General features: G+C 57.6%; 5 protein-coding genes and 1 non-coding gene across 6 annotated transcripts; 3 read left to right on the forward strand and 3 right to left on the reverse strand.

The window, feature by feature from the left end:
- Positions 1 to 1276: 1276 nt before the first annotated feature.
- On the forward strand, positions 1277 to 3652 carry TRAVEDRAFT_155870 (uncharacterized protein). The gene is made up of 2 exons (XM_008046332.1): positions 1277 to 1810; positions 2374 to 3652. The coding sequence occupies exons 1-2, from the start codon at positions 1328 to 1330 to the stop codon at positions 3256 to 3258; spliced, it is 1368 nt and encodes a 455-aa protein (XP_008044523.1). The 5' UTR covers positions 1277 to 1327; the 3' UTR covers positions 3259 to 3652.
- Positions 3653 to 3950: 298 nt separating this feature from the next.
- Positions 3951 to 5170, reverse strand: TRAVEDRAFT_67328 (uncharacterized protein; the record flags this gene model as incomplete). Its single annotated transcript, XM_008046333.1, has 3 exons — positions 3951 to 4310; positions 4376 to 4497; positions 4558 to 5170. 3 exons carry the CDS (start codon positions 5168 to 5170, stop codon positions 4227 to 4229), a joined length of 819 nt encoding a protein of 272 aa, XP_008044524.1. The 3' UTR covers positions 3951 to 4226.
- Positions 5171 to 5323: 153 nt separating this feature from the next.
- TRAVEDRAFT_t232 lies at positions 5324 to 5396 on the forward strand. The gene has a single exon. It is a non-coding gene; the product is annotated as a tRNA-Phe (tRNA).
- A 384-nt stretch (positions 5397 to 5780) lies between these two features.
- Positions 5781 to 6731, forward strand: TRAVEDRAFT_40541 (uncharacterized protein; the record flags this gene model as incomplete). Its single annotated transcript, XM_008045901.1, has 3 exons — positions 5781 to 6399; positions 6456 to 6577; positions 6648 to 6731. The coding sequence occupies 3 exons, from the start codon at positions 5781 to 5783 to the stop codon at positions 6729 to 6731; spliced, it is 825 nt and encodes a 274-aa protein (XP_008044092.1).
- Positions 6732 to 7050: 319 nt separating this feature from the next.
- Positions 7051 to 9425, reverse strand: TRAVEDRAFT_134722 (uncharacterized protein; the record flags this gene model as incomplete). The annotated part of the gene is made up of 4 exons (XM_008046334.1): positions 7051 to 7821; positions 7876 to 8052; positions 8112 to 8255; positions 8421 to 9425. The coding sequence occupies 4 exons, from the start codon at positions 9423 to 9425 to the stop codon at positions 7051 to 7053; spliced, it is 2097 nt and encodes a 698-aa protein (XP_008044525.1).
- A 1112-nt stretch (positions 9426 to 10537) lies between these two features.
- On the reverse strand, positions 10538 to 11677 carry TRAVEDRAFT_53438 (uncharacterized protein; the record flags this gene model as incomplete). Its single annotated transcript, XM_008046335.1, has 3 exons — positions 10538 to 11293; positions 11359 to 11561; positions 11614 to 11677. The coding sequence occupies 3 exons, from the start codon at positions 11675 to 11677 to the stop codon at positions 10538 to 10540; spliced, it is 1023 nt and encodes a 340-aa protein (XP_008044526.1).
- Positions 11678 to 11679: the final 2 nt, after the last annotated feature.

Raw genomic sequence — 11679 nt, forward strand, 5'->3', positions numbered from 1 at the left:
GGGAATGTTTACGGATGAGGTGATGCCACACCGCAACTGACAAACTTACACTATACGAGACCTCCTCGTGAGACGCTTCAACCGTATTCCAGCATAGCTCTGCCGCAAATACGTATTGTGATCGTCGTACAGATTATCGATGACCGTTGGCTCGCGAAATCAGTAGAGGGCGAGTCTAATCGGCAGACGACCGCCCTGATCACTAGACTTGTACGACAGCACGGGGAAAAGCAGCCTGAACTTTATTGGTATCACACGTGTTTCGTCCTATGGTCCATGTGTATCTTAGCTGAGATGCACGTAGGGCATAACTGACATACCGTGTTGTTCGACTCCCCCTTACGAGCACATACCGCTGGAAGGCCCTTGAAAATGATGCTGTTAAGCGGGTCTCACCTCCGAAAAGCCCCCGACCAGTTCGAGTGGCGATATGGCATCGGAAAGAATGGGGCCGCGGTCCAGACCGGCACAAGCAGACAAGCAGGAGTTTTAGATGCGACTTCCTTCGGCTGGAAGTCATCGAGACAACGACGGCACCTGAGATGTCTCTGATTTTGAAAGGCGACTGTTGGGGAAAGAAAGAAGTGGACATTTGGAGCTCGACACAGACAAGATGTAGAGCGACGACTGGGACGCACAAACACGAGCTTTGGATTGCCGGGTCGGAGCTGCGGACGGCTACTTCACAGCCTGTCAAGACTCTCGGGATCATGAAGCAGATCCGGGGAATATCAAAGAGACTGCGTGTGCCTGTGCCATATGAACGGGCAAAGATCCAGTGAAAGGAACGAGCTAGATACAGACTCCGCGAAATTGACGGCGCATGGCAAAGCGAGTTCTGTCCGCTAGATTGTGCTGAGAGTGAAGGTTATTCTCCGAGAGTGCAGACGGCGGTTTGGGGAGAATGCATATGCAAAGCAGCAGCTTAAGATTCCTGAAAATACCGAAGAGCCTACGGCATGCAGAGACATCGGTCGATGGACGACAACGCGGAAGGTGGTGGAGAGGAACAACGGACGGCGAGGAGGAAGTGGCTGATGGGGCTGCGAGTGGCTGCGAAATTTCGTCGGAGACCGAATCGGGAAGGTCGCGTGTGGACCAATTGTGGCGTGGTCGGTAAGGCGGGGCGCGAACCTTCTTTTCCTCGCCCACCGCGACGAAATCTAACTCGCGGTCAGTCAACTTTGTTTCCAAACTTTGTTCGTATTTTTGCTGACGTCGAGGCCGTCGTCGTCGTCGTGCTCGTCATCCCCGTCACTCTCTGGGTCGTTTCGTCGTCGTCGTCGCTGCCATCAACGATGTCCAGCCCTTATCGCAACTCTCACCCATGTCGGGGCACGACTCCCAGAACAGCGGCCAGTGGACCGAGCCCCCGTGGTCAGGATGGATCGAGACGACCGGCGACGCCCTCCTCATCCTCGAGGCCGCCCGCCGAGGCCTTATTCCACGCGTCACCCGTCGTCTTGTCGATTCTGAGCGCAAGATGATCACCTCTGGCTCCGTTTTCGTCTTCGACGAGGACGAGAGCGGCATCAAGCGGTGGACCGACGGCTTCTTCTGGAGCCCCAGCAGGATCCTGGGCAACTTCCTCCTCTATCGCGAGACAGAGAAGAGGGGAGCGGGTCACAGCCGCGCTCGCGCCGAAGCCGCAGCGACTGAGGAGGCAGAGAGCCTGAAGCAGGAGGGCCAGTCGCTCTCTCGGCCAAAGGGGGAGTCCAGCCGCCTGGGCATCGACCGGCAACGGGAAAGGGTCCTCGTTGGGAGCCTCACCAACAGCTACAAGTTCAAACCTGGGGGCATGATGAAGAAGGTGCGCATTCTCCCCACCTCAACCCCTGCCTTCCTCCCCATCCCTGTATGCGCACTGTCGTCGCTGGGCCTCGCAGCGCACGTTCTCCGGTCTGTCGCGCACGGACCAGTACCGATAAGCACAGTCGCGTCGCCCTGGTCCGTGCGCCGTGGGCTTCACTATCTCGGCGGGCATCACCGCGAGCGCCATGCACACCTGCCATAGCGAGTTTTCGCAAGGTGGACCGGTTGTATGCGCCCCCGACGTCACCGCTGTGGGTGCATGTCGCAGTCTGCGGTCTCTAGGGTGACTATATGCGCTTCAATTCGGCGTTTCGACACCTATGTGTGTTCATTCCTGCCAATGCACCGAGCCATGCGGCCATGTTTCTGCGCAAACCGCAGGGACAGGGCGATGACCGTGGGCGGCAGCAGTTCGCCATGAAAGCGTTCTCGCGGTCCGCCCTCTAGATGGAACGCCGACCTGGCGCTTCTCTGTCCGCATTGACTGACGGCGCTGAGCACGTTCATTGGACCGTCTTCAAGAGCCCGCCAATATAGGCAATGTACTGACCCCATAATTAGACGTTCTCGCTCACCATCGGCGGCGTCGCGCAACACCTCATTTCCTACTACAAGATCGAGGACGTCGAGCAGGGCCGTTTGCGGTCTCCCTCCTCGCTCCCGGAACTGGCGTCTCTGACGATCAGCCCGGAGTATCTCGACAAAACGCACTTCCGCAACCCTCCCAAAGTCGAGATCGGGGTCGACGGCGTCCCGCGCTACCGCGGTGAGGCCGATGACGTCGAGCTGTCTCCGCGTCTCCTGCCTGCGCCCCTGGCTGCTGGTGGCTACTACGGCGAAGGCGATGCGAGTTCAAGCAAGCGCACCAAGCGATATGACCCGTACTCCAGCGGCACGGGTGCGCCCAAACGCTCGCGCAAGAAGAACAACTCCGCCTCCAGCCAACAGGAGGCCACCGGCGGGGAGTCGCCGACACAGCCAATTGCGGTTTCCGTCCACCAACCGCAGCCAGCATACGCCGATTCCAATGTCTCTCACTACCCTTCTCCCTACAACTACTACCCAGTGCCCCCTGGCTACGCCCCGCCGATGTATTCCTCGTCTCCATACCCCCCTCTCGCTCCGCCTACTTCTACCACGACGCCTCCACATGATAGCCCGTCCCCACCTGGGCCCGCTGCGGCTGGCTCTTCGCCCACCTACTCCGCTTATCCCGTCAGCGAGGCCACGTCCACGGCGCCCACATCCTCCATGTACCCTCCGTACTATCCGCCACCGCCGCCACCTCCGCATGGGTATGCTACGTATCCTTCTGTGCCGTGGGCTCACTACAACACCTACCCGCCGCCGCCGCCCCCTGTGCAAGCGAGCGGTACAACTATCCAGGAAATATCTGAGAGCGACGTGAGGAACAGCGGGGGCGGGGGCGGTGGCGGCGGGGCGTGAGTCCACTCGCTCCCCGCCTATCTGTGTCTGTCCTGGGTCTGTGTGTATGTGTACGTTTTCCGCCGTGCTGTCTTGTACTCTTGTAACCGTGTTCTATCAGCGCCCTGCCCTGCCTTCCTGCGGCCCCCTCTACGACGTCTATCCTGTGCCTGTGCCTGCTTCGCTGCTGAGTGTACGATAGTGAGTGGTTCTTTCTTGGGTCTTTTGCCGGTGTCTCTGCTCCGCCCCGTCGCTGTCCATACGTTGTGGTATCGTACACTCGCTTGATACCGAAGCAGTCAATAACAAACTGTACAGTATTGTGCCCGCCTCCCGCCTCATCGTGTATATCCCCCACTCCCCGCTCCCCTCGCCGATCTTGTACTCCTGCTTTCCTACTCCGCTTTTCGTCCCCGTGTCCCCCCGCTCCCCGCCCCTTGCCCCCTGCCCGCCTACCTCCATGCCCTCCCCTTTTCCTTCTTCTCCGGTGCCTTAGCTCTCTGCGTGTTGGATCCGTGAGCTGGCGCTCGGCCGTCGCGTCCGCCTGCCGTGTACGATAGCGTAGAAGTTGCCCTGTATATGAATGTACTAGTGCGCTCGTCGGACTGTATGTATTGTGTAGCTTTTCCTCCTTGAACTCTGTGCGCGCAGCGTAGCAATATTGCTATTTTTTTTGTCCGTTCGTCGATTGGCTTGCGCGAGGAAGGTGGTGAGTGCGTTCAATACATTTATACCAGTATGTTCCAAGTGTACGTGCTAAAGGTGCTTAGGGCACGATATATGGTCGCCTACAATCCAGAAAGGCTCATCGTTGGTTGTTAGCGTCGAGGCTCTCCCTGGGTGACCTGAGCGAACTCGAAGTGCGCTAGTATGACAGGGTGCGGGGCTCCTCCCGGTACCGTTCCGCGTTCGTGCAGTGCCCGCCTCACGATGTACGCGAACGTCGCGTGCGTCTTAGGCAGTAGACAATCGGCCACAAACTAGTCCGTTCACCAGCTAAAGCTGCGACCGGGCTGGAAGTTGTCCGGGTGGGTCTTGCACTGAAGTACAAAAACGTTCCCCACCGTCACGAACTACACGTAACCCTGCGATGTCAGATCTGGGCCGACCGGAGCAGTAAGCGCACGCTGTGACGCACCGTGTAATCGCTCATGTCCCCGTCGTCCGTGCCAAGCTGCACTAGGGAGCGGTAGCATAGATACCCTTCGGCCTCGCCATGAGGCGGGCGCCCGTTGGTGTCAGGGAAATTCTGCACTTTCCCTGGAGGCGGCGTCCGGTCAGTACTGCAGTGAGCCTCGCAGCATGCGTACAGGCACCCACCTAGTACGGCGTTCCCGAGCAGCTTCAGTCCGCCCGCGGGCTCGTGCGCATCGTAGAAGTCCTCGTCGTACTCGCCGCCATCCATCATGTCAAGCATCTCAAAGTGGGGGACCTCCGGGTTCCCCGGGGTCCACTCGGAGATGACGCGCTGTGGGAGTACCCCACGCGCTCCTGCAAGGGCCTCGGGGGTCTCTATCGGCCTCACGGCTGTCTGGCTGCCGCAGTGCACGAGGCGTGCACGCATGGCCACTCCTGGGTGGGCGCCGCTGGTCCAGTCTTCGAGGCAGGAGCCGTTGCGCCCAGGCCCGGTGCAGATGAAGACCTGGAAGAGCGTCGCGGCATCTGTGCGCGACGGGGGACAGTCGAGGTGTGCGCGAAACTCGGCAGGGGTGTGCGCGGTGGTTGCGTTGATCTGCAGGTAGGGCACCAGGGGGCGTCCGCACATCTTGCAGTGCGGCCATTCCTCGTCTTCTTGGAGCATGGCGTGGGCGCCGCCGAGGAGGGCGGAGAAGACCCCTGCGAGGAGAGAGGCCAGGTTACTGGGCTCGTCCGTGCTGGGGAGGTCTGAGAACTCTGGAAAGTAGGGGGTCGTGAGCTCCAGTAGGTCTGTCATCTTCCAACGTTATAGCTTGCGGAATAGCTCAGCCATATGATGGCGGTTCATGGCAAAGGAGAGTCCGAGTCCGAGGACGCACAAGGTCCTGCGGTGGCTCGTTAGGAAACGACAGAACAGACTATCACGGCAACTGAGGGCTCTGGTTATATCGCCGGGATAGCTCAGCTGGGAGAGCAACAGACTGAAGTTCTGGAGGTCGCGTGTTCAATCCACGCTCCTGGCATTTGCTTTTGCTCTTGTGTATTTTCACATTAATGTCTCCGTGTCCCTGTCTTCGGCGGTGGTTGTTCGGGCTCACATGTTTGCTGTCCAAGTTGCTGTGTGTTAGCAATGTTTACCGGAACCATTGAATCTTTCCTACAGCTTTTGAGGTTGGGTACGCTACAACGGGGACTCGCAGCGAAAGTCGTGTGCCGACGCTCTCCTACGTGCGCCCATGATCACTACATCGCTGAAATTCGTGCTGGGAACCTGGAACATGCCTATGAACAGGAAGCACTGGAAGGCGTCAGCTAACACCAATATTCCCGTTTGTGCGAGCCTTATAAGGCCTGTGTGTCGATGTTGAACGCAATGCTCACCCCTTTTCACTAGTACTCAATCATCGATGCCTGGTCGCGTGGAGGTTGTGCCGATACCTCTCTTGACCCCCTACTTCCCCAAGTACTCTGAGGGCGTCGAAGACAGTTTCTATGCCCTGCTGAGCGGTGAGGTATCCGCAGTCCTCGGCGGGTCCGCGCCGTACCTCCAAGCCGACGAAGAATGGCCGCGCTGCAAGACCTGCGGGCATGCCCTCATCCCGTACCTCCAGATCAGCCTCTCTTCCGAGAAGACGCCCGAGGAGTTCCGCCAGCACGTTCCGCCCCTCGTTCCCGAGGGCGCGACGATCCTCCAGGTTTTTCTCTGTGTAGAGGAGATCGCCGCCGGGTTCTGCTTCGAAGCGTGGCTCACCATGCAGGTCGAGGGCGAGTCGTGGCTCGTGCGCCAGGTCCACGTCGACGCGGATGCGACTGGGGTCGGCACCGCGTCTGCCGCTCACGACGAGGCGCACGGGAGGCTTGAAGAGAAGGGCCAGCTCATTCCCGAGCGCGTCATCTCCGAGTGGATCGCCGGGAACCCCGACACTGTGCACTGGGAGGCGTGCACGGGCGCGGACTTTGACGAGACGTTTTACGAGGCGCACGCTCCCGTAGACGGTCTCAAGCTTCTGGGCTATGAGGTGCTCGGTAGGTCGGCAGTGAGCGATGCACATGTAGACAAGAAAGTTGATGTTTGGCGACAGGTAAGTACTACTACGGTATGGGCGACGATGGCAGGGACCATTGCACGGTAGGCGATGGAGGGCCGCACTGCGATTGGCGGTGTCTCGTACAGCTAGGCACGCGGGATGAAGACAGCTTCCCGGTAAGCACCGCTCGCCGCATGCGTGCATGCGACGTGTTGACATTTCAAGTCCTGCGGTGCGCCAATACAGATATACTCCATCGGGAACCTCTTTATAAACCAATGCGAGCGGCACCCAGAAGTCCTCGAAGCGGTTTATAGCGGGACGTGGTGAACATCTGCGCGTGGGGTGGCGTTGGCAGGAACGTGCAGCGAAAGGAAGCGGACACTCCATGTATCAATAACTATGATGCTAGTGAATTGATAGGACATTGCGCGGAATTGGAAAAATAAGATTCTTGAATGCGAACACTATACTTTGCAATTCGATGGGATGTACATGGGAGAGCGTGTATTACAGATGTGTAAGGTAGTAGACATATGAAGGAAGACATAGAAGCGCAAGTAACAGGACAGAACAGCACGAGGAGGGAACGATGGTGGGATGGTGGTGGATGGCGGAGGGATGTTCACCGGCGACGTCGACATGCTGTCTAGGGAAGGGGCGCGGAGTTGATAGAGAGAATGGGGGCGGAAACGGGGGTCTTGCCGGTGCGGCGTCTCTTGTTGGGACCTGTCACGGTCGGCTGGTCCTGGCTAGAGGCGACTGCGGGCACGGGCTTGAGCTTCTGCAATTCCACGTTGTCGCCAATAACCCGATCTCCTTTCGGCCAAACTGCCGTCGTTGCGGCCTTCAGGGCCTTCAGCATACACTGGTGTCGTTGGACCTTGGCGGCGAGCGCACGCTGCGCCGGGGCGATGCTTGGGTCGTCACCTCCGGCAATTCCCTCGTCCTCCTCGGATGTTTCAGCGTCATCGTCGCTATCATCGTTCAGCCACTGGGCGATACTCGCTTTTGGCTGTGGCATAGGGATGAAGAGGCGCGGTTTCGGTAGAGGCTTCTTGGGCTTAGACTTATCGTACTTCGTCACGATGTAGTGTGCCTTGAACAATTTGAGAAGCTTCGAGAAGAACCCATCCAGCGGGGAACTGAAGGCGAGGTCTTCGTCCGTAGAGTCGTCCAAGAGAAGTTGGCCAGTTGTCATAGTTACACGCTTTGTCTTGCCGCAGAGGTACTCATGGTTGTTGAGGTTATACGAGTCGAAGAAGTTCTTGATGAAGCAGCTCACATCCGCGCAGTTGGAGACCAGGTACCGCACGGAGTAGTACAGTACTACGTGGAAGAAAGATTCGAGTTCGTCGGATGTTTCGACGACCTTCGTGTGTTCATTCAGCGTGGCAACGGACATGTATTGCCATGTGCCCTATCGAGAATGATGCGTGAGCATTGATATTCAGTAGCCTCAGAATGGACGTACAGTGCGCTCGGGTTGCCGTGCACGCGGCTGAGTGCCTTGTTTGTCGTGCACGGGTTTCGACAGTTCCCAGTCGACCAAAAGACCGAGCCACTTGATTGCCATTGTCTTCGTGTTGGGATCGGGCATCAAGGACGGAAGTATGAGGATGTTTCCTCCGCTGACGTCGCGATGCACGATCTTCGCATCAAGTGTTGCGGCTTGATGAGCTATATGTCGGTTGAGCATGTGCGACGGACTATAAGCAAGACATAGGACATACCGCGAACGCAAGTATAGATTATCTCCAGCAGTTGCAGGCCGCTCTGGAACTTCACCAACGGCATACAGACTTCTTTGACCACGAGTCGGTAGTGTTTGTGACGTCGGAGCGGGCACTGATCCTCACGAGGTAGACTGGTGGAAATGATGTGCTTGCTGCCTTCAAGCTCGGGCCTTGAGCGCTTCAGACCGTTCGAGGGCGCCACCGCTGTCATCGCGAGCGTCGATGAGGAGGGTAGATGCGCGAAGACACTAGGAGGACGAGTGATGACCCGGGAGTTGGTGACAGTAGAGCCGTTCTTGTCGTCCCAGTACTCAGGGGATTTGGTGGCCTGATCAAGGATATCACCGTGGCAAACGACGGTTGGCACATGCGGCACACCAGTCTCGTTCAGGTGGATCAGCACATCGCCCTCTTTGTCGACGAGATCGTAGTAGGCACGCCATGCGTCCTTCAGCCAGACGAATTGTTGGGTCTTGCAGTCGAGGGCGATGTAGCCACGCGTCCCGCGACCGGCCATACCGGACGCCCGAAAGGTAGGCTTCCCCACGAGGAAAGACCGTACCGAGTCTCCGTCCGGGACCTCCAGACGATACCGGGGCCATTCGGCACCGAGTGACTCCGCAAAGCCCTTGCGGACGTAGCGAAAGACGAAGTCGTCCGAAATGACAAAATCGGCGGGGAAGGTGCGCTCCGCGTGATCGATATCGGAGGGGTGGGGGATGGCCGCCTCGTTCATTTTATCGAAGTCGGGCATGTCCGGGCGGATGCGGATGGCCGTCGGGTCCAGACCAAGCTGCGTGTCGTCCAGCAACGACATGCGCCACAGCATCTCGCAAAGCACGTCTGGATTCTGGTAGTAGTTAGTGGCCGGCGTGACAACCGTACCTGACCTGTCCCAGCGCAGGAAGCGGAAACGCTGCCCCATGATGAGCAGCATGTAGACCTCGGTGCGGTGCTGGTAACGGAACACCTCTTCGGCGTAGTCAATGAGCTGGCCGCGGACCTCCTTGCGCTTGATGGCGTCTGCATCCGGGGAGTCCTCGGACCGGTCGTCGTATGGATCGTTCTCCGTCTTGTGTGACTTGAACTCGACAGGGACAATTTGATCTGCCCAGTGGGGCCTTCCATCCGTAGGCACGCAAGTCAGACGGAAGAAGCCGGCGTCGACCTTCGACTTAGAGGTATCCTTGTCGCCTTCGTCAGGGCAGTGTGGCGACTCAGAAAGCTTCAGGTCGGGTGTCAGGCCGTCGACCGTGTCGATGGCCTTGATCTGTAAGACGGTAAGCATTGAGAGAAGACGGAGTCGGCGCTGTGTGCTCACAAATTCCGCGGAAACCTTTGCTTCTGACATACCAGACGCTTCCTTCAAGCCATCAAAAAGGTTGGCGCCCCATTTTGGCCGTTTGGTGACGCTGTCGGACAAGGGAAAGAATTTGTCGCAGAATTCGCGCGTCGTGAATCGTACGGCCTTGTTAGCCATGTCTTCTACGGCAGCAGCGCGGTAATCCGGGCGGTTCTGATGTGTTGCGTTGAGTGCTATAGGCCCGGCACCGTCCGCGCCGTGTCGGGTTCCGGATTTGTGAGCAGCGAGCGGGCTGGTATGGAACTTATGAAAGTCAGCCATGGTCGACCCTTGAGCTCAGAGAGAAGATGAAGAAATGAGAAAGGGAGACCAACGTACTGAGTTCGTTCGAGGGGGATTTTATAATGGGAGGTCGTGGCTAAGTGGTGATCGACGTTAGCCAGGCCTGGCTCTGGCTAGGGATGACGCGTCCGAGTCAGACTAAATTAACGCAGCAGTCGACCATATTGCTCACGCACCGAAGGGTGGGACAATGAGTTGCGCCTTTGAGCGTTGGTACGACAATGGTCGTGGTGGATGGATTCCAACCTCGAGCTACCCGTTTCGGCCTCGCCATGGCTGACGGTGATTGCCGCCCATACAGACGCCCGTAGCCATATCGTTCCTCCCAAAGTCTTTGTCTCACAAGTGTTCTCCGGAATTGTTCAGCATGTAAAACACGGACGATATATACAAGCATAGGGCCCAATGTGGGCAAGTACTTGGCGCTGGCTCCAGATCTCGTCGGTCTCGACAACGCAAGCCGTAAACAGCTGTAGCACAGCCACTTCATGGTGTCAAAAAACAAAAGGAATCGAATGCCAGGAGTGTGGATTGAACGTTCAATAAACTTCTTGAGTGCGAACACTGCCATGCTTTGATTTTTGATGGAATGTACATGACAAGAGAGCGTATATTACAGATGCATAAGGTGGTAGACATACGATGGAAGACATTCCCTGGAAGCGCAATCGACAGGACAGAACAGCACAAGGAGGTCACAATGGTGGCGGATGGGAGAGGGGTGTTCACCAGCGATATTGACGTGTTAGGCTTGTCTACGGCCCGGGAAGGGGCACGGAGTGGACGGAGAGAACGGGGGCGGAAACGGGGGTCTTGTCGGTGCGACATCGCTTGTTGGTACCCACCGACTGGGCAGAGTCGACGATGGCCAGTGGCAGGGGCTCGTGCTTGCAAAATTCGACATTGTCGCCCATAACCCGATCGCCATCCGGCCACTTCAGCTTCATTGCGGCCGACAACGCTTGTAGCATACATTGATGGTTTTGGACTAGGGGGGCGACCGCACGCTGCCCCAAGTCCGGCGGCGGATCGGAGCTGTCGCTCGTCCACAGTACCACCGGTGAGGCTGGGCCCTTGACCCACTTGGAGATGCTCGATCGGAATTGCGGCGGATGGACAATTGGACGTGGTGTCGGAGCCTCCTCGGATTCAAGTTGGGCCTTGTCGTAATTCCTCACGGCGTAGTGGGCCTTGAACAGGTGGAGAAGATGCGAAAAGAATGCGTCCAGGGGGGAGTTGAACACCAGGCCTTTTGTCGTTTGGTTGTCCAACTTCAGCTGGCCAAGGAACATGCTTGTACGCTTTGTTCCACCGCAAAAGTACACACTGTCCTCCACGATGTAGGAATCGAAGAACCTCTTGATGAAACTTGCCACATCCGCGCAGTTGGAGACCAGGTACCGCACGGCGTAGTAGAGTACTACATGGAAGAAGGACTCGAGTTCGTCTGAGGTTTCGACCACTTTCGTCGGTTGGTTCAACATGGCGAGCGACTGGTATTGCCATGTGCCCTAGGACAAATAGTCGCAGTCAGCCGCGGCAGATAGCGGAACTGGACAGCATCGGAACAACATACCATGTGATCATGCGACATTGCACCGTCGCGCGACAGCTTAACCCCCACCGGGCGCGCCAATTCCCAGTCGGAGAGATAACCCCACCACTTTATCACCGTCCTGTTCGTGCCGGGTTCGAGCATACGCAAGGGCAGTATGAGGATGTTTCCACTACTGATGTCGCAGTGGACCGTGTTCGCGTCATTCGTCGCAGCTTGATGAGCTGAAGATATCGGTGAGTCATACGCTGACCGAAAGCAGCACATCGAACGTACCCAGGACGCAGGTATAAATGAGCTCTAGCAGCTGTAGTCCGCTCTGGAACTTCTCCAGAGGCATAC

This window comes from Trametes versicolor (genome assembly GCF_000271585.1).
Source record: "Trametes versicolor FP-101664 SS1 unplaced genomic scaffold TRAVEscaffold_13, whole genome shotgun sequence".
In the NCBI taxonomy this organism is placed as follows: Eukaryota; Fungi; Basidiomycota; class Agaricomycetes; order Polyporales; family Polyporaceae; genus Trametes; species Trametes versicolor.